Source organism: Ceratosolen solmsi, unplaced genomic scaffold, assembly GCF_000503995.2.
Source record: "Ceratosolen solmsi marchali unplaced genomic scaffold, CerSol_1.0 scaffold10, whole genome shotgun sequence".
Taxonomy (NCBI): domain Eukaryota; kingdom Metazoa; phylum Arthropoda; class Insecta; order Hymenoptera; family Agaonidae; genus Ceratosolen; species Ceratosolen solmsi.
Window position 1 is genome coordinate 21,250,456 of NW_011948412.1, and position 19,303 is coordinate 21,269,758.

Consider the following 19,303-nt stretch of genomic DNA (forward strand, 5'->3'; position numbering starts at 1 on the left):
CTTTTTCTCTGTCGATTTTTTTTTTCATCGTTATTAAGTGAAATTGTAAATTTTATTTAAGGAAAATTAAAGAGAAGAGAAAATGAGAGAGAGAGAGAGAGAGAGACAGAGAGTATCTACTATGTTCTCATTCAAGGAATACGATTACATTCTTGTCTTTGACGTGGAAATTAGGGAATTGTAGGATGATTATGCTCATATGTATTACTAGATGTGACGATTATAATTAACCTCGCAAGACAAGGCAAGAACATAGTAGATAATTTGTCGCTTCGTCTTGCACTTTGAGCTCGTGTGAAATAATAAGCCACTCACTACCTCCTCTCATTCAAGAATCCGAAATGTTTCCAATCGGCCAACTGTATGCCATAACGACGATTCAGCATAATCGACAGTAGTGCACAAACGATTTGCTTTCTGCGAAATTTTTCCAACAACATTGCACGCATTCACTAAGTAATCGAAATTTAGAATAACGTTTCTAGATCGCATAAATCTCACGAGACCAGCGTAAGCAAAGCTCTCAACATGCGTAAGTGCGACAAGATTTTCCGGTCTAACGACAATTATGCGGCCCTTAGCAAGTAATGGAATTTACGAGTGTAATCCATTGCTTGGCTGATTTCTTTGCTCGGATGAGCATGTATATCGAAATAAAAACAAAACTACTTAAAATAATAAACGAAGCTTCCTATTGAGGCCTACTTCTTGGCCTCTTCCATCTTAGATATTTGTAACGACATAAGCAAGAAAAATTTTCTATTTTATTTTGAATTATCAATGATTATTGCATTCAAGTTTTTAATTTATTGTATGTTCTAAAAAGAGAAGTGGCTGCCTCGAGTGTTGCAGTTGGCATTAAACATAAAGTACATTATTAAGTAATATTGTCATTATGTGACCCTAGGTTATGTGTTCGAGAAATGTTTAGAATTTAAGCATTATTTTATGAAAACAATAAATAAATAAATAATAATTACTAAATAATACCGAATAAAAATACTCGTATTCTCAACATTTATATGATTTTATTTATATTCCACAATCCTTTATCATAATAATCCATATCCAAAACGCAAGTTTTAATTATAGATAACTTCCCATGGCTTCGAAATATAAAGATTTAATAACGGATATCCACAAAGAAAATTGATATCGTTAGGTTATCGAATGACAATTGCAAAATAGCTTATAGGAAATTTATTTTTCCTTCTTAGTCATTTAATCATTTTCATATAATGAATAATGGAGTTGAGGCACAAGAATGCTTGGCCTTTTGAAATTGCACAAATTTTGCATATATAATAAAAATTAAATGACTGAATCCAACGAATCCATTTCTACGTGAATACGCTAAATTTAAATGTTTATTTCTCTTCTATAATCTATAATTTGCATGTACTGAAAAACAGTCATAGACGTTTTTTTAGTTACCATTCCTTGAGCTGCCGTATTGTGATTAAAATAAACGAAACAGGCGACTCTAATGTTTCATTCTATAATGAGGAACGATCTGAAATTGTTTTTATCTTTTTTCGATACGATGCTGAATAAAAAGTAAAATTATGAATTCTGTATATATATATATATATATATTCAATTACATAATTTATAAATTAAAACTTAAACAATATATTAATATTTATTAGCGAAGAATATTGGCGATGAATTCATCTTTCATATTGGTGTAAATATTCATTTTTAAATGCATGTTTTATATACTTTATTGTTTATAATAAATATATTATATAAGTATCTATCGTTATATTAATCAAAATTATAAGGAAAATATATTATCAAAGTATAAATATCTAATACAATGAATATAATTCTTTTTTTTGTCAAGCATATAAATTCAATTGAAAACTACTGTTTTCATTTAATTTTTTTACACATTTTGTTCAACGTAAATTAATTTGGTCATTTTTTGATAAACTATTTAAATAAATAAGTTGGTATAGCATACGTAAGTGAAGTCTTATTTTAATTCTCTAATAAAAAATCTTAAATAAATAATACATTTGTTCCATACGGTGCGTTACTATGTGTAATTAAATTCAGTCATTTTCTAATAAAGAAAAAATAATAACAACGCAAAACTACTTTTAAATTATTAAAAATAAAAATAGAAATATAAGAAATTTTTTGCATAACATTTAATAAGTATTGCAGAAAGCTTCATAACTCTGTATAAGCTTTTAAAGTCTTTGAATGCATGAAATAAAAAGAGTATTTTTCGTGAAATATCCCAGAAAGGAAAATGAAAATTTATATTATATTATATTTAAGAAATGTATATTATTAGCAATTACATTTTATATTTTATTTAGGCGAACTTATGCTTTGCCTGTATTTAAAAAAAATCCCTCGGTTAAAATTTTTCAAACGTTTAACAAATAATATTGCTGGTAAAACTTTATAATTCGAATCATTGTTAAAACATGTATTAAAACGATTGATAATTGATTTTTTGTTTTGTTTTATTTAATTTAATAATATCTCATCGATGTTACCTCACTTTTCCGATCATTTAGCAAAATAAATATTTTAAATAACACTTGATTTTTCTAACTCATATTTTACAACATTATTACTCATTGTTCGTTCGACTATACACATCTAAAGTCAGATGCGAAGTAAATATTTTCCCCGTGAACGATTAAGTTGGGGTTTGACGAAAAAATAATTAAAAAAAAACTTGTGCAATGATAGTTTATTCTATATTAGTGTGAATTTAATTTTAATAAATTTTAATAGTGAATTAACAAAAATTCGAGTACAAAAAATGTCAATTAGTAGCTTTCAAGCTATGTATAAGCCGAGCAAGTTTTTCAACCGTCTTGTTGGCGTTCAGCCAAGGCGACATTATCTGAAAATAAAAGCACGCAAACAGCATTCGTGGATATTTGTCACGCAATAGTCGGCTGCGTGTGCATGAAATCGGGTCTCTAAGGAAGTTAAATATAAAAAAAGATTTTAATATTTAAGATAAGGCGCTAATAAATTGTAAGTCATTAACGAAAAGTGAGATAGATATAATAAAACGTAATAGAAGAAACGTTATGGGAATTTTTACTATTAATTTTTGCTGAATGAACGTCATAAAATTGGATCAAAATAAGAACTTTAATATACAAATAAAGAAATGAAAATACATAACGATTTAATTTTAATTCGACGTAATTAATGTAAATATGTACAATCATACATGATATAGTTATGATTTGCATTAAGTTGGAAAATACCAGTTGTATATCCTTGCTAAATCATATTAATTTTTATTTATTTTTTAATTTTAAATTTATAAGCCCTGTGTTAATTTTTTTTTATAATATATCGTATGTACATAATGTAAAGAAATTAATTTTCCTAGTTCTGCATTTAAAAATTCAGTTTTATAACTCAATGATTAATATACTTTTAAACAATAGTAAGTTTGGTTATTTTTATTTTAAATATAAATAAAAATATTCTACATTCTTTTAGTAAGTAACTAAAATTTTTATTAAATTAATCTAATAACTAAAATGTACATGTATTTTATATAAAGTAAATGTTCTAAATTACATTGTACAGAAACAAAGCAATATAATTGTTTGAACTCAATTTCACTTCATTTAAAAATTGATCATAATAATTTACAAAATAGTATTCTTAATAGTAAATGAATTTCTCTGTGAGAAATTATTAACTTCAAAAAGTTAAAGTATATTGTATATTATTTGTATATCTCCCCCAAAATCGCAAATATTATTTGAAGAACATCGAAGCTATAAAATTCATAGTAAATACTTTTTCTTTAAATAATTACGTAAATATTAAATTATCACAGCTTATACCTACAGTGCAACATCATCTATATATACAAATAAGGTATAGTTTTAAAAAAATTAAATTTAAAAAACACGCTGTGCATAATAGTTCTAATTTGATTTAAATTTCTTAAATCTCTTAAATCAATTCTTTATAATCTGTAACATACATTCGTAAAACTGTATAGTTTGAGTTTACATGCACAATCAGCTTAAAAAATTAAAAAATTGAAAATCGTTTATCGTTCAGAGTTCGGTAATAAAGCACAAAGTTTTTTGTTAAAATGGTAAAAAGCCTAGCAATACATTAAACAAAATTAACAATTACTTCAGTGCTAACAAATAATTATTTTACAAGATATACGCAGTGGCCAGCGTAAATAAAAATAAATAAATCTATTTTCGAAATTATAAAAGACGAAATAAAAATGAATGTCGCATTATTTTTACTTTTGACAATGGCATAGCTGCATTGAAGAAATTGATCCATGTTGGATGAATTTTATAAATGTCCACGGATAAATAATTGTAAAGTCGTATAAAAAGAATTACAATATTAAAATGGATTTTATTAACCTCCTCAATGTACTAAAAAATTTTCTCCTACTTAAAGCTTGACAGTTATTATCAGTGGTCGAATATGAAATAATCAATCGGGTCTACGATTCAAAAGCACCGTATTTAATCGTCTATGGTTATTCAGTCGATGAAGAACTGCTGTCATCTGAATGCTCGTCGCCGGTGTCGAATAGCTAAAATTTTTTAATACCAATAATGTATTTAAAGATAAATGGTAAATTTCTTATATCTAATATTTCCCAATAAATTTAATGTATGCATTAAATATAAACATAGTATAAAAACCTTATCAAATTTAATTTTCTTAAATCAATTGAATTCTTTTATTTTTTATTACATACATCAGAATCTGGATCTTCAAATTCATCCCTAATCTCTTCTCCATATTTCTTCTCCAGAGCAGCTTCTGCCAAAGCCTTCTTAATTATTTTATTCACTGCTGTTACATCATCATCTATTTCAATATCCGATATACTTTGCTTAGCATACTGTTGCAAAATAAACATAAAATCAATTCATTTATTGTACAATTGAAAATGATGAAAATTATTTGATTACCTTTGATGAATCTACTCCTCTTAAATTATCCAAACGTGCTTGAATATTACTATCTGTTTTATCATCAGATTTTGCAATATTAATCCTTTCAAGATATTCATTAATCAAGTCGTCAGTTTTCTGTTGATTGGTTCTTATATCTATTTGCTTTTAACATACCAAAATTTTATTTAATAATAAAAAAATTCATTTTTGCAGCACATTTTGAATAAAAATTTGTTACATGCGTAGGACGATTCACAATATCAGGATCTTCATCCTTTAATATAGCGAGGCGTCTTCTAATTTCATCCTCGGATGGGACAGATAATTGTTTATCCTCTTCCTTAAGTTTTTTAAGTCTATTAATAATTTCATGATCAACAGGATTTAAACCAGCTCTTAAATTATCTAATTTACTGCTTTGTTTATACATTACAATTGGTGGTCTTGCAGGATTTTCTAACGACTCCAACCTTACTCAAAAGTATATATATTTTAACACCCAGTATAACTAAGTATTCCACAATTAAATTATACAATTTATAATAGAATTACAAATAATAGTAATAATAATACAATAATCATTATAACTTAATTTTCCTTATTAAATAGATTTTAGAGATTTGAAATATTATTTCATAATAATATAAGAATATACTTTTTTGTAATATCGATGGGTGGAAGAGGCTTATTTAATTCGTCAGATATATCAATGTCTTCCGTTAAAGTATGTTTTTTTTTCAGCATTTGCAATTTATTATAACAACGTGCACAAATTTTTTTCTCTCCAATATTAGGCAAATTATATCTGTATTGCAAGCATTTGTTACAACAGGCAAATCTACAATTCGGACATCCATTCTTATAATGGAATACATGAAAAACATGAAAATTAATTAATATAATAGCCTGAATATTAATTTTCATTAAATTAATTACTAAATATTGATAATTAAATATTTTCTAAAAATGTTAAAATAGTATTAAGTAAATAGTCGAAAACAATAAAAGACATTTTGGGATATATACAATAACATTATTTATCTCAATATTAATAACGTACTTTATTGATTTGGAATTATGAAAGCAAAGTAAAAGCTTACTTCTTGGGTAAAAAATGAAAATTTCACTTGACAAATATTACAAGACATTTTTAAAAATTAAGTTCTTCTAATTCCTGTTTTATTATTATCTGAATTTCCAATTTAAAAAAAATACTTTACAAGAATTTATATAAAATTATGACATTAAATCGTAATAAAGCTACTGACACCTAAATTGCACTTTTCTTTTTATTTGAGGTTAGATGGCAATCGATTATCGAAAAGGGGTCGTTTCCATTGCTTTTTCAAATAATTTAAATTTAAAATTTGTATACGGATCCAGTAGAATTATATTCTAAAAAAATTTCCATAAATAAATAAAACGTAACGGATTAATTTTGCATCTTCAGTTTTCGCTCGTTAAGTGTTTGTAAATTATATCTAATGTTTTATTTTATTAATCTTTATTTTAATTAAATTCTAAATTAAGCTTTTTTATAAACTTGTTAATTGTAATCAAAATAAAACCTACTGTTTATTATTATTATTATATATATATATATATATATATATATATGTCCATATTTTAATATAATAATGGACAAAACATTGGGCAATTGTAAAAATAGTAAGAAATATTTTTCATTATCGTAAACAATTTAATAAGTTTATTGAAAATTTAATAACGTTCATTTTTGTAGACTTATTAACAATTTTCGAGGGATTAATTATTTTTGATGTGTGGCTGTTAATAAAGGCACGACGACTTCTAAATTTAGTAATTTCATTTATGTCTCGAATATTAAAAATTGTGTTATTTGTACTTATTATTATTGGTAACCCTAGACAATTATTATATTATCAATGCAATGTAGAATATTAAAATTGAATTAAAAATAAACTATTTTGATATAGGATTAGTATTAATGTATAGTTATATTACGCAAACTACATTTCACATAATTAATAGCAAGGATCCTATTGATAACATTAATAATCCAAAAGTCAACCAGTTTTCTAAAACACATGACAATTCACAACTCAACTTAATAAATTTAAAAAAACAATTAATTAGAATAAAAATAGAAACAATGTATATTGAAAAATCACTCTATAAAATGGTAATGGTTTTTAACATATAAAATTTCATTAAATTATAAAAAGAATATATTTTAATTATTTTCAGAATATTCAATTAAAAAACTTATACAATTATCGACAAAATTTAGGTGAGCAAGTTGAGAATAATTGTAGGTATTTAATGAAATAAAATAAAATTACACTTTCCGAATCTCAAAAAATACATGCTTTTAATACAGTTTGGTTATTGAAAAAGTATTGAATGATCTATATTTTGCAGATATAAATTTAGCAGATTTTGCATCGGAGGCCATTGGTGGAATGGTAATCGCTACTCCGAATACTCGAACTTATAACATACCTAAATCGGTCCAAATAACTTTATTTGGTATTCCAGTTTGGAAGCCTAATTATTTCACACCACGTAAAGTCATTCAAGTAAGTTTACTGCGGTAAAAGAAAAATCATAAATTGAAATTGCTGTTGTTTTATTATTGTTTTAATTAAAATATTTTTTAGCCATGGTCCCAAGCTGGTGAATGTTGGGCATTTCGTGGATCGCAAGGAAAAATAGAAATAGAATTAGCTCACACAGCTATTATTGAACGCGTGACTTTAGAACACATTTCATCCTCTGCTTCACTCACAGGAAAGATCACTTCCGCACCAAAGATTTTTAATGTATTGGTAGGAGTTTTTACAATTATATCAATTAGTTCTTTTTTAACAAGGAATTAAATGAGCTTTTGAATATTGATAGGGCAAAATTAAAACCGATTTTGTGAAAATCGATGCATTTGTCTACAAAGATACAGGATTGCCATCACAAACTTTTGAAATCAAAGTATGTATAAATTTTCTTCGTTTTTTATAAGCTTTAACTTCAATAAGACTTATTTTAGGAGCCTAAAATGAAAAATACTCCATTTAAAAGAATAATGCTAGAAATATTGTCAAATTGGGGAAATACAAATTATACCTGCATTTATCGTTTTAAAGTACATGGCAAAATATATCACAAACCTAACAAAAAAGAAAGCCATACGATCGTTCAATAAATTATAAAATTAAGAAAAAATCAATTACATCTTATACAATTAAATAGTTAAGGAAATAAAAGTAGTATAAATAAGGATATTAATATGTTTTTCTGAGCTGATTTTATTACAATTTTCATGTATAAAATGCATTTATCCATGGCAATGATTGATGGAATTACCCCCACTTGTTGCTAGAACCTCCCCAGTTTTGAGTAGCAACCATGTCGTCGGGCTGCGTGGCAGTCCATTCGTCTTGAGGCTAGAAATATAAAAGCACATTTCATTACATAAAGAAAGGTAATATCGTGTGCTAATGATAGACCTGCTTTACAATGTTTGTAAACAAAGCATTCATCTCTTATTGCTTCAGTTTTTCATTTAAATCGTATGATTACAAAATCGCTAATTTAACAATAGGATTTACAATCGTGCACATTGATTTGTATATTGAATATACAAAGCATGAAAGCAATGGCGCCTTAAAGACCATTAGTTATAAAGACGCGATGGATTCACCTTGCCCCATTCGTTGCCAGCGAAGGGAGTCATGGGTGCGGCGGCAACGGGCGCAGCAGCTGCAGGTGGAGCCGCCGGGGTAGCACCTGGAACGGCGTTTTGTTCGGCCTCAGGAGCGGGTACATCGTCGGCCCAGATCTTGGTAGCCGGTGCGTTGGGATCGATGACCTCCGTAGTCCAGTTCTCAGCGACGATGGTCGTAGCGTCCGGCACCGGCACATACTCTTTCACTGCCGGCGCCAATTCCTTAGCCGCTTGTTCTTCCTTCTCGGCCTGAAAATTAATCATCATACAGCTGTAACGCTTATGTTCCTTCTTTACTTACTCTGTTATAATTATGCTAGCAGAGAATTCTTCGATGTAATAATGAATTAATGTATACAGTCGTTTATTAAGTAGAAACAAATAGTTACAATTTAATGTGTATAAAATTATAGTACAAATATAAAGATGCTATTTAAAATTAGGATTTATGTAATTATTAAATTCGAGTTTAAACAATGAATTATAACTTTACTGGTAATTGACCTTGATTGTTGAGTTGAATATCCAAACAGTACATATTTCACAAAAACGATTAAATATATTCTAACGTTGTGTAATAAAATTGAAATCCATAAACTGTCATCAAACATATATTTATCTTATGAATATTATGGCTTGCGTGAACAAAGCTTCAAATGTTAAACAATAATATTTTAATCAGATAATAGTATCTCAAGTACACAAAATTTCCAAAAAGCATAATTAATATAACTGAACAACTGTGGCTGCGAAAATAAAAGTAACGATGAAATACATAATTCACCTCATCAGGATCTCTGTAAAAGAAGAGATCGACCACAACATCCCACTTGATCTCGCGCGGGATGGAGCCCCTGAGACGAAGTACTTCACGAGCAAGAAGCCACCACATAAGTCCAACACTGTGGGGTCCCTTATTGTTGCAGGGTATAGCAATATCGACGAAACGCAGTGGCGAATCGGTGTTGCAGAAGGCAATTACAGGGATATTAACATAGCTCGCTTCTGTGATGGGTTGGTGGTCAGTCGCCGGGTCTGTAACTATGAGCAGCCTCGGCTCGCGGAACGCAGCCTAAAACAGGATGAAATTGCCTATTAATGTAATTGTTGAAGAACGGATTTGAGGACATAGCAGATAGAAGGCTCTAGTATCAGCAAAGATTAAGCCATATGAACCATCAGTTTTCAATTCTGGTCATAATTGTATCATCATACTAGAGACACTAATAAATGTTAGAATTATAACAGTTCCATTTTTACTTACTACTATTACTACTTTTCAATGTCAGAATCTTAAAAAAAATTAAATTTTAAATAAAAACCAGTATCGTTTATCAGTTAAATTTCAATAAGAATAATATTAATAAGTATAAATTACGAGCAAGGTATTACTTTTCAAATACGTGTACAAATAAAAAGAAATATTAACATATGTTTATACATCCATTCTGTAAACTGGAAATATCGTAATTGATTTGAAATTCTAATTTATACCTGAATCTGATTTGTGAAGGCACCAGGAGTAAATCGTCCGGCAATAGGAGTGGCTCCAGTGTGGGCAGCAAATTTCAAAACCGCACGCTGACCATAGGGACGACAACTAATAACGAAAACTTCACTGGGATGTTCAATGGCCACAATGGCACGAGCCGCAAGAAGAAGTTTCTCCCATGTTCTACGCAGATTGATTATATTTACTCCAGCACCTTAAAAATGTATTGAACTATCATTCGTAAACACAATACAATTATTATAAAAGAAATTCACACCTTCATTTAGTTAAAATAAAACTAAAAAAATTAACAAGGAATTAGCTTGAATAAAATTTCAAATTAAAAATGTTATTTACCATCAACACGCCTTTTATAAACATATTGCTCCATTTGAAAATTAACATTTTCAGTACCTAAATGAGTACTGGCTGTTAACATTTTTGTAACATCATCCTCTTTGAGGGTTAAAGGATCGTAACCTCCTGACATCGTAACGTTGTGGTTGAACTACGAGTCAACCTAAAGTAAATGAGACTTTGCTTTAATATATTCGGTCTCCTATTTTGCTTTTCGGTAGAATAGGCAATTAACATTAAAAACAATTCTGCAATAATGTACTTAATAAATTATTGCTGCTTTAGAAGAAAAACAACCACATGGTTAAAAACGCGTGAATTAACCTAAAAGATTTGTCTGAATTTTATTTATTCAATTTCTAAAATAAAATATAATTATGAATTATTGTTACTAACTTAATTGAACAAAGAGAGTATTAACATATTCATTTTTATAGATTGCCTTATGAATAGATAGTAAATTAAGCATTAGAATTTTATAGGCTAAGACACGTGCATTATCACGGTACCGCGGTACAATAATATCAAGCACTTAACAGATTTTTACATAAACCAAAATTAGCCCTATAATAAAGTTGAAGCTCATATTTCATAAAATAGAACTTAAAAGACGAAAATAGCCGTACATTATTAAAAAATCTTTTAAAAAATACAGAAACTTACGTCGATCGATGCCACTAGGAGTATTCCAGTAATGGAAAGGAAGTTCAAGCGGACATCTTAATTATAGAAAACTGTATAGTGTCAAGTTCCAAACTTACAATTTAATTATATTTAATAATAATTATTATTATTTAATAATTAATAAGGAAAATAAAAAATTTTTATTTTATAAAATATTAATTTCTCAATTATTCTATAAAATATATTGTATTTAATCATTCACTCACATGAATCCTACAAGAGCGGGAATACATGAAATTCAAAATTAACATTTTATTATATTTTCTTTTAGTAATTATACATATAATTAATTAAAAATGATGGTTTACTTTTATACCGGGATTCGATGTATTTTAATAATTTTTTGTAGCTCTAATTCCTTTATTATACTTGAATAAACAAATAAAATTTTATAATTAAAATTTACATTGTAAATTAAAAATATATTGTTAAAAGTTGTAATATTGTAAGGTATATTATTTGCGAATGATTTCTTAAGTTTTTAAGTATTTGAAAATTGTTTTACCGGATATTCCACATCATAACAATCGTAGCCAACTTTTTTCTACTTTATTTCTACTTTTATCAAACATAACCCTAGTATAACCGAAGATATCAGTTTTGTAAGTACAATAAATTTCATATTATTTCAAATGATAGCTTGATATAAGACCTTTTACAAAAATACTTTGATCTTTATTTATTTATTTGAATGATTAATTAAAAAATAACTCGGTGTAACAAATTTTTTTTAAATTTATTAACAAGGTTATAGATTGGTGTTTTATTTTATAAATATTTCAAATATCATCTCTATTTAATATTTTTAATATTTGGTAAAAAAAAATATATATATATATATACTTTGGCGTAGTTATTAAATATAATTGTCATTTAGGAATTTTTAATGGAGTATAATTTCAATGATAGCTTTAATAAAGAAAATTTTTTTTTCAAGTGCAATAGATGCATAAGAACATAAATACGACAAAGAAAAAAGATAGACGATGCTATAGAAATAATGTATCCAGCGAATCATAAGACGGTGTTTGTACTAGATCATACGCCATATTTTAGCATCTCAACAGAGAGTCCTTTAGATTTCGACTGCTTAAAAGTCAGAGGCCAACAAAATCTTATCCCGTTACCTCCGGTATGCAAATCACTATGGACAACAAGTATAGAAACGTCAATGGAGTATTGCAGAATTGTTTGGGATTTGTTTCCAACAGGCAAACTGGTATTACATAACACTGATTTAATTTATTGATAATTTTAAGATTACGAACAAAATATGTAATTTTTTTATTTTAATGTAAATTTCTCAGTCTCTGTATATCTTCTTATATTTTATAGGTCCGTTTTGTTGTCAGCGATCATTCAGCACACATATTAAACACATGGAGTCCTTTACAGCAGAATTTGGCGCATGTAAATATTGTTGTCTTTGCGTCTATGCCCTTGACTGTTGTGACTATTTCAAATATACAGCGAGTAGAAATTAATTTGAAACGTTTTCCAGATAATGAATGGCATGGCCATTATTGGAGTACCTTCTAGAAGCCATCAACCAGGTGCTGATTTTTCAGTGATCCATGGTCTGAGAGTCGCCATAGAAGCGCTCACAGAAAGTTCGGAAAATCAGCTGGAGAAAAAAATGGCAGGCCCAGAAGCTGCAAGTAAATTATTGAATAGGGGGAGAGTTATTTGCATCACCAGTGCAAGAGACAATATGAACATGAAGAGTTTAGAAAATATATTTCTAAATCAATTAACCCAACAAAATAAGCAAACCATTGGTTCTGATCAGTAAGTCGTTCCTTGAACATTAACAACTACAATTATAATATATAACATTTGAAAACCTGCCTCTAATTTCAAACAGTCGCAGCATTCTCAATACAAAAAATACTGCTATACCAATCGTTCGAGTATCGTTATTGTTATAATTATTAGTTTTGTTATGCAATTAATGCATGTGTTGCATACATTAATGCATGCATGTTTGATAATGCAATTAATTTCCAACTCATTCGAATTCGCTTTCAGTTTGGTACCGATTCACCACTGTCACCTCGTCATACTAAATATATTCCCAAACACCATCGAATCGCAAGTAACAAGCCAAACTCTACGTGAGGTAAGCCATATTTCTTTAAAATCACCTTTCTCGTTCTAAGCCGAGAAGCAGCCTCTGCACGATGACCTGAGAAACCGCTATTTCTCAGATTTCGCCGCTCCTGTCAATGGAAGTACACTCGATGAAAGCACCGATACTGCATTCCAAGCTCTCTCACCTCATACTCTCGCACTACGATCTAGCGAGCACGACCGTCACTGGGATCCCGATGAAGGAGGAGCAGAATGCGAGCTCATCGGCCAACTACGATGTCGAAATATTTCACTCGTCGGCCGCGCATCTCGCCATCCTTAAAGGTACCTCTAGGCACCTGCTAAACAATCTGTCGATTAACGCGTTCAATCTCTCTTGGCGCAGGCAATCCTCAGGACTCGGCCCTCATCAAGACCTTCCGGCGCTTCGACGAGGGTACAGAGTACGAGACCGTAACCCTTAAGTGGTGCACGCCCCGCGGCTGCAGTGCCAGCGAAATGCAAAACTGTACGGCTATGCACCGCATAACACCCGTCGACGTCAACAGCCGGCCATCCTCCTGTCTCATCAACTTCCTCCTCAATGGGCGCTCGGTCATGCTCGAGATGGCCCGTAAGAGCGGCGGTAAGGCCATATCCCACCTCCTGGCCTCCCACGGTGGCGAGATTTTCATCCACACGCTGTCAACATCTAGGAGCGTTCTCGAGGATCCACCGTCCATCAGCGAGGGTTGCGGCGGCAGGGTCACCGATTATCGCATCACCGTCCGTCATGTTTTACTATGTCTTTCTCTTCATTTACTCTGCTCCCCCCCCCCCTTTTCGTTCCAAACTGAAATATCAAAAATACGGAATTCATAAATGAATCGCTCGGTCTGGATGAAATTATGAAATTAGATTGTATTGAGGAAGATCTGCAGTAGGATAAGCCTTAAACTTATCTCATTATCAACTTTCCTTGACTATAAGGAATATCGTTTTTATCATTATAATAATAACAATGGCCAAGTATAGCGAAGAATCGAAATCGGACTCCACCTAAGATTTGATAATATTCATTTGCTCGCGCTTTACGATCCAGAATGCTCAATTTACAACTTGGTGATACATGAGACTGTGGAGACTCCTTGCAAAATCCGCTGAGTATGTCTGATACATATAAATACGAGGTAATTGTTAATTAGTTTGTACAAGAGAGGCTAAGCGTTGAAGCGTGTTTATCGATAATTTGCCCTTCAATTATTCTCGGTTGAATCCCACATAAAAAAAATAAAGGAGGGGGATGCAGAGACAATACAATCGAGGAATCGAATTCGGATAAAAAAATGTAGCGTAAATAAAGTTGTTTTTTGCATTACGCTAATGATAGGTATTGATTTTCGAATTTACGCACATTCAAAAAACAAATAAGTAGCTCACATAAATTACAGTAATAGATCATTGAATCCATATGGCAACAGTTTTCAAATTAATCTTTTCATCGCCATTTCATATGCCTACAATGCAAACCACCAGTGCTTGCCAATTTCTTCTTGCAAGTTAAAATTATCGAGTAAACATTGATCGACATTTAATTGACAGTAAAGTAAAAACTGGAACATTTCTTTTTAAGAGAAAAATTCATTTTCCCCCCAAGTTTCTTTAAATAATCATATTTTCAACGAATGATTTTATTGAATTTTCTTAAATTAAATTCCATCCCTCTCTAACGGACTGACTGCCTGTCTATCAACTTACCTATATATCTGTCTCTCTTCTCTTTCTCTCTCTCTCTCTCTCTCTCTCTCTCTCTCACTCTCGCACTGTCGCGCTTAAAGAGATGCAGTTAAATAGAAGAATTTTTCGAGCAACATTTATCCTTCGATAATACAGTAGTTGAAAAATCCTTATCAGCAATATAAACTCACTTACTTTGGAAGAGGCCGATCATTTCTTTTGCGCTGAAACCCCCGTCCGCTTTCCAACAACTGCCTTTTATCATGTTGGCAAATGACCAACAATGATGTGTAAAAATACCCTCAACAGGATTTTGGCAGCCTGATGCGAGCCAACGTGCTCGCACCTTTGAAACGCAAGACGATCGATGAAGCCGAAGGTCCAGCCGAGAAGATGCGGTCGCGCCTGGAGAGACACACCAAGTACTGGCCTATAACTATTTCCAATACCCTAATGTTCAATCTAAAACAGGTATCTTCGTTTTTTATGCAATTTGCGTTTGATGATAAATCCTTTCCGATTGACACATAATCGATGATATTCACGCGCTAAACCAAATTAATAGCGTTTACCGATTTATATTTAAAACTAAATTGCTGCCCAAATCGAAGGTAAAGTCGGACTTCTTCCTGGTGAAAGCGTCCAATGATAATTCGTTAAAGCTCGTTGGATAACTGACTCGCGCATTACAAGATGATATAAAATTGCGACTTATAAAATATCTTCGCGGTTGGAGGACATTTAAATGGCAAAGCGTACGAATATGCTTTTTAAAAGCCCTATAAAGACAGGGAGAGACAATCGATGAAGCCTTTTAATAAAACCTGTCGGTCGCTCTTGTCTTAACGAACTCGCAATACAATTTACAATCCCGGAACCTTAAATAGATATTCCGAAATATCTACGAAACGTTTTTTGTTGTATACATAATAGCCAGTAGCCACGCATTCTTTGCAAGAAAATAGAAATCATACGAATATTGTGTAACAATTTTTTTTTTAAGAATTCTAATACCTAATTCCTCTCCACGGGCCTACGAAATTCAATAAACGACACTCACATGCTCTCATCTTCTTCTACTTTACGCAACGAAATAAGATTCAAACTCGAAAAATGTACATGTAGCTATCTTCTTCCATTCCTCGTCCTTTCCCCCGTCCATTACTTTCACTCGCCGTTTAATGCCGATGATGTTCATCGACGGCATATCCTGTGCTTTTACATTTTATTTTTTTATTTTTTTTAACGTCGAAAATCTCTTTTAATGTCTCATACCTTGCCAATGCCAAATATCAACGGCCGGTCGTGAGTTCGCGCAAAAAAATCGTTTCGCGGATTCGTCCAGCGGCCAATCATCATTCGTCGACGGCAAAATAAGTATTAAGCGGCTCTGCGATTATTACGAATCTAAGACGAAAAATGCGAAGATGCCCGATTAAAACGCACGTCTCGACGATCATCGACAGATGATCGAGCCACTGGCGGATCTCGTTCTCAAGGACGATCTCGGCAAAGAGGAAGTACTCCAGTGCAAGCAGATAATCTTCGGACTGCTGCAACTGGAGGCCAAACACGAGAGCCTGCCCCTGCCAAACCTCGGTGGTGGCCGGGGCGGAAAAAGCGGCGTCAGACGCGACGAGCATTACAAGCTGCTCTGGAGCGAGCTCGAGGCCTTCCTCAGGGGCCACTCTGCAACCTCGATCGGCCACTCCGAGGTCCTAAGCTGTCTGCTCGAGGTGCGCAACAAGGACGATAAGGACAAGAACAAGGTGGAACTTGATCAGGCGCTGAGGGAGCTAGACGGGTAAGTCGCAAAGTACACCTTAGACATTGTTTACGTTAAATATATTTACGATCATATATTATCGCTCGCTCGTAGTCATAACTCATGGACAAGTGGTTAGCCGGAAAAATCTTGCCCTCTTTAACGCCGACATACACAGACATTTTTTTTGTTTTTTTTTTTCGATTAGCTTGCGACACCACTCATTTGTGATATGCTTGCTGAATGGTTGTCGATCACGCGGATGAATTTGCTTGTGACTTAACTTTTTAATCGCGAGTGCGTAGTGATAGAGGCTCCTTCACTAAACTGGCTTAGCTTACGAAACAAGGGCAATACGCGCGATGCTCTACTACTGAGATTCGATTGTAGGAATGGGATTTGGGAAAAAAGACTCCGAGGTTTCGAATAATTCCGAGCAAAGCGCGCGTAATAAAAATAATGTATATCGGACCCTAAGTTTACGGCCACTTTCTACGTTTTACACCGGATTTTTTATTATTCTTATTATTCACGGCTCGGTCGTTCGAGGGCATCAGCTCTCGCTAGCCAACGAAATTGTGCTGGCGTCGGGTTCTCGTGGCACGTCGAACTCGTTAAGCCGACCACGTACTCCGACTGGACGCTTTAACGAGAGTTGGAGTTTGTGCCGCGCTCCCATTAATCGCGATGTCGAATCGATCCTTTACCGTTGGACGGATAATAACTTATATAGAAATTGAATCTGTCCTCGCAGGCTGAGCAACGAGGACACGACGACGCGAGCGACTGTTATCCGCGCGACGACAGATTCGCCGATGTCGCCGCCGGGCTGCGTCTCGGTCAACATCGCCAAGCAGCATCAGGTGCAGATGACCAGGAGTCTGCTGGACATCTGGTGCCATCGCAGTGCGCCCCGAGATCGCAAGCCGGATTTTCACGGGCGGTTGAACAGCGACGGAGCCCGAGCTAAGCTCTACCCCAACCTGAAGGAGAACCAAGGGAGGGAGAACCGCGAGCCCGTAATCGAGGCCTGAGATCCCCTAGCGCGAGGTATGCCGAACTTCTGAACTTCTGGTCATTGTCTTCGCGAGCGGAAAGTCAAGAAGGATCGCGAATTACCTATGCGGGCCAACGACGGGCTCACAACTAAAACACGCACAAATCTGTGTCGAGACATCATACCGAATTGTTAAGAAATATCGTTCGCTAATGCTGTGGAAATTGTCCGAATTTGTCGAATGAACGATGCCAGAGTGTCAGAGCGAGATGACATTCGAGTGCATCGCGCATTGTTTAATAACGGGTTTGGTGACGTAGAATGCAAGACATTACGCGCGAAGCTGATATAGTAAGCCGATTTTATTACATACGGCAACCGTTGATAAAGATATTGGAATACAATGTTATCTCTGTCCTGTCATTAAAGAAACACTTGACAATGAAGGTTATGTTTTATGCGCACATGTTTGTACATGCATGTATTTATGTATATAAACCCTTTTAAACGATTAACATACCTGATCCTAAAATTTATTAATTAATTAATTAATAAGAATACTCCTTGACGAAACAATTTTTTAATACACAAGTGTGAATGATACTATGAAACAATGTCGATGCGTATGTTTGTATCGTAACACTGTTGATGCATTTCGTTAAATAACAACTATGTCCTATAAATATTCGTGTAGAACAGTAAATTTACTTTGCAACGGTAATATTAATTTTTTATATTTAACATTGATTCATTAGCACAAAATTATCGAGACTTTATTCGAAATATCCTCGTAAGAGGATTTGTACGTAAGAAGGTGTGTACAAGCCGGAAGCTATTGTTTATATTGAAATTTTGTAAATATATAATGGAAATAAATGCTGCTATTTAATTAATTAAATGTATTGGTATTATTTTTAGAGGAAAATCGATCCCCTTGGAGTCGATGTCAATAAAACCATATGGATTTAATTGAAATGCCTATCAATAAGATTTAAAATACTTGGTAAATATTTAACTCCCAAGTTGTCTTTCGTAATGTATTTTGTACATAACGGATTATCTATTATTAATTAATTCACTCATTATCCACAATAAATAATAATGTCTTGTATTTTCATTAAACTTATTATTGCAGCAGTAAAGCTGTTTTAATGCATATGTAAGTCAAAAGTAACGATACAATTATATTTTACATGAAATTTTGCTGTAGAATTAAGAACAGTATAAAACGAATAATCTACTATATTTTTTTCTAAGACGACATTATTTTTTAATACGACCTATCTAATCGAAATATTATATAACATATTATTATTCTGAAATTGAATTATTTTGACATTATTTTTATGATACGAACATTGTTTTATTAACTTATTATGAAAAAGAAAACTTATTTCTTTTTTCGTTTTTCTCTTTTTCTAGTTTATATTACGTTACACGTTACGTCTTCATTAACTACATTCGCATTATAGTTAATCGTTTAAGCTTCATTGGTATTGATCATAGCCATATCTTTCCCTTTCACTTACAGAAATTTGATTTATAAGAATGCAACAGCACACAGTTC

At 32.0% G+C, this 19,303-nt stretch overlaps 4 protein-coding genes across 5 annotated transcripts; 2 read left to right on the top strand and 2 right to left on the bottom strand.

Annotated features, from left to right (window-relative positions):
* Positions 1 to 4,507: 4,507 nt before the first annotated feature.
* LOC105365924 (abscission/NoCut checkpoint regulator) lies at positions 4,508 to 6,082 on the bottom strand. Its single transcript, XM_011504222.1, has 6 exons — positions 6,035 to 6,082; positions 5,590 to 5,792; positions 5,173 to 5,404; positions 4,950 to 5,096; positions 4,733 to 4,879; positions 4,508 to 4,564 (listed from the first exon to the last, which is right to left on the bottom strand). The coding sequence occupies exons 1-6, from the start codon at positions 6,080 to 6,082 to the stop codon at positions 4,508 to 4,510; spliced, it is 834 nt and encodes a 277-aa protein (XP_011502524.1).
* Positions 6,083 to 6,571: 489 nt separating this feature from the next.
* On the top strand, positions 6,572 to 8,112 carry LOC105365934 (sperm-associated antigen 4). The gene is made up of 5 exons (XM_011504233.1): positions 6,572 to 6,602; positions 7,335 to 7,492; positions 7,574 to 7,741; positions 7,815 to 7,898; positions 7,957 to 8,112. Exons 1-5 carry the CDS (start codon positions 6,572 to 6,574, stop codon positions 8,110 to 8,112), a joined length of 597 nt encoding a protein of 198 aa, XP_011502535.1.
* Positions 8,113 to 8,195: 83 nt separating this feature from the next.
* Positions 8,196 to 11,239, bottom strand: sta (stubarista 40S ribosomal protein SA). Of its 2 annotated transcripts, none has more exons than XM_011499392.1 (6): positions 11,147 to 11,239; positions 10,484 to 10,646; positions 10,129 to 10,340; positions 9,419 to 9,706; positions 8,611 to 8,883; positions 8,196 to 8,353 (listed from the first exon to the last, which is right to left on the bottom strand). In XM_011499392.1, the coding sequence occupies exons 2-6, from the start codon at positions 10,614 to 10,616 to the stop codon at positions 8,270 to 8,272; spliced, it is 990 nt and encodes a 329-aa protein (XP_011497694.1). In that variant the 5' UTR covers positions 10,617 to 10,646; positions 11,147 to 11,239; the 3' UTR covers positions 8,196 to 8,269. The 2 variants fall into 2 exon arrangements, with proteins under 2 accessions (XP_011497694.1, XP_011497697.1); XM_011499395.1 differs by lacking the exon at positions 11,147 to 11,239 and adding an exon at positions 10,926 to 10,944.
* Positions 11,240 to 12,101: 862 nt separating this feature from the next.
* Positions 12,102 to 17,866, top strand: asun (integrator complex subunit 13 asun). The gene is made up of 9 exons (XM_011499406.1): positions 12,102 to 12,386; positions 12,503 to 12,577; positions 12,669 to 12,955; positions 13,196 to 13,286; positions 13,375 to 13,582; positions 13,644 to 14,023; positions 15,284 to 15,445; positions 16,441 to 16,778; positions 17,494 to 17,866. Exons 1-9 carry the CDS (start codon positions 12,168 to 12,170, stop codon positions 17,771 to 17,773), a joined length of 2,040 nt encoding a protein of 679 aa, XP_011497708.1. The 5' UTR covers positions 12,102 to 12,167; the 3' UTR covers positions 17,774 to 17,866.
* The last annotated feature ends 1,437 nt before the right edge of the window (positions 17,867 to 19,303 follow it).

Coding starts and splice junctions, on each gene's coding strand:
- sta (XM_011499392.1), bottom strand. CDS start 10,616: ATGTCAGGAGGTTACGATCCTTTAACCCTCAAAGAGGATGATGTTACA. Junction 9,707..10,128: donor CCTTCACAAATCAGATTCAG/GTATAAATTAGA, acceptor ATCCTGTTTTAG/GCTGCGTTCCGCGAGCCGAG. Junction 8,354..8,610: donor CTGGCAACGAATGGGGCAAG/GTGAATCCATCG, acceptor TTATATTTCTAG/CCTCAAGACGAATGGACTGC.
- asun (XM_011499406.1), top strand. CDS start 12,168: ATGTATCCAGCGAATCATAAGACGGTGTTTGTACTAGATCATACGCCA. Junction 12,578..12,668: donor TACAGCAGAATTTGGCGCAT/GTAAATATTGTT, acceptor AACGTTTTCCAG/ATAATGAATGGCATGGCCAT. Junction 15,446..16,440: donor TAATGTTCAATCTAAAACAG/GTATCTTCGTTT, acceptor GATCATCGACAG/ATGATCGAGCCACTGGCGGA.
- LOC105365924 (XM_011504222.1), bottom strand. CDS start 6,082: ATGTCTTGTAATATTTGTCAAGTGAAATTTTCATTTTTTACCCAAGAA. Junction 5,793..6,034: donor TTTCATTTTTTACCCAAGAA/GTAAGCTTTTAC, acceptor TTCCATTATAAG/AATGGATGTCCGAATTGTAG. Junction 5,405..5,589: donor CCCATCGATATTACAAAAAA/GTATATTCTTAT, acceptor CTTTTGAGTAAG/GTTGGAGTCGTTAGAAAATC.
- LOC105365934 (XM_011504233.1), top strand. CDS start 6,572: ATGGACAAAACATTGGGCAATTGTAAAAATA. Junction 6,603..7,334: donor ATTGGGCAATTGTAAAAATA/GTAAGAAATATT, acceptor TATATTTTGCAG/ATATAAATTTAGCAGATTTT. Junction 7,899..7,956: donor CACAAACTTTTGAAATCAAA/GTATGTATAAAT, acceptor GACTTATTTTAG/GAGCCTAAAATGAAAAATAC.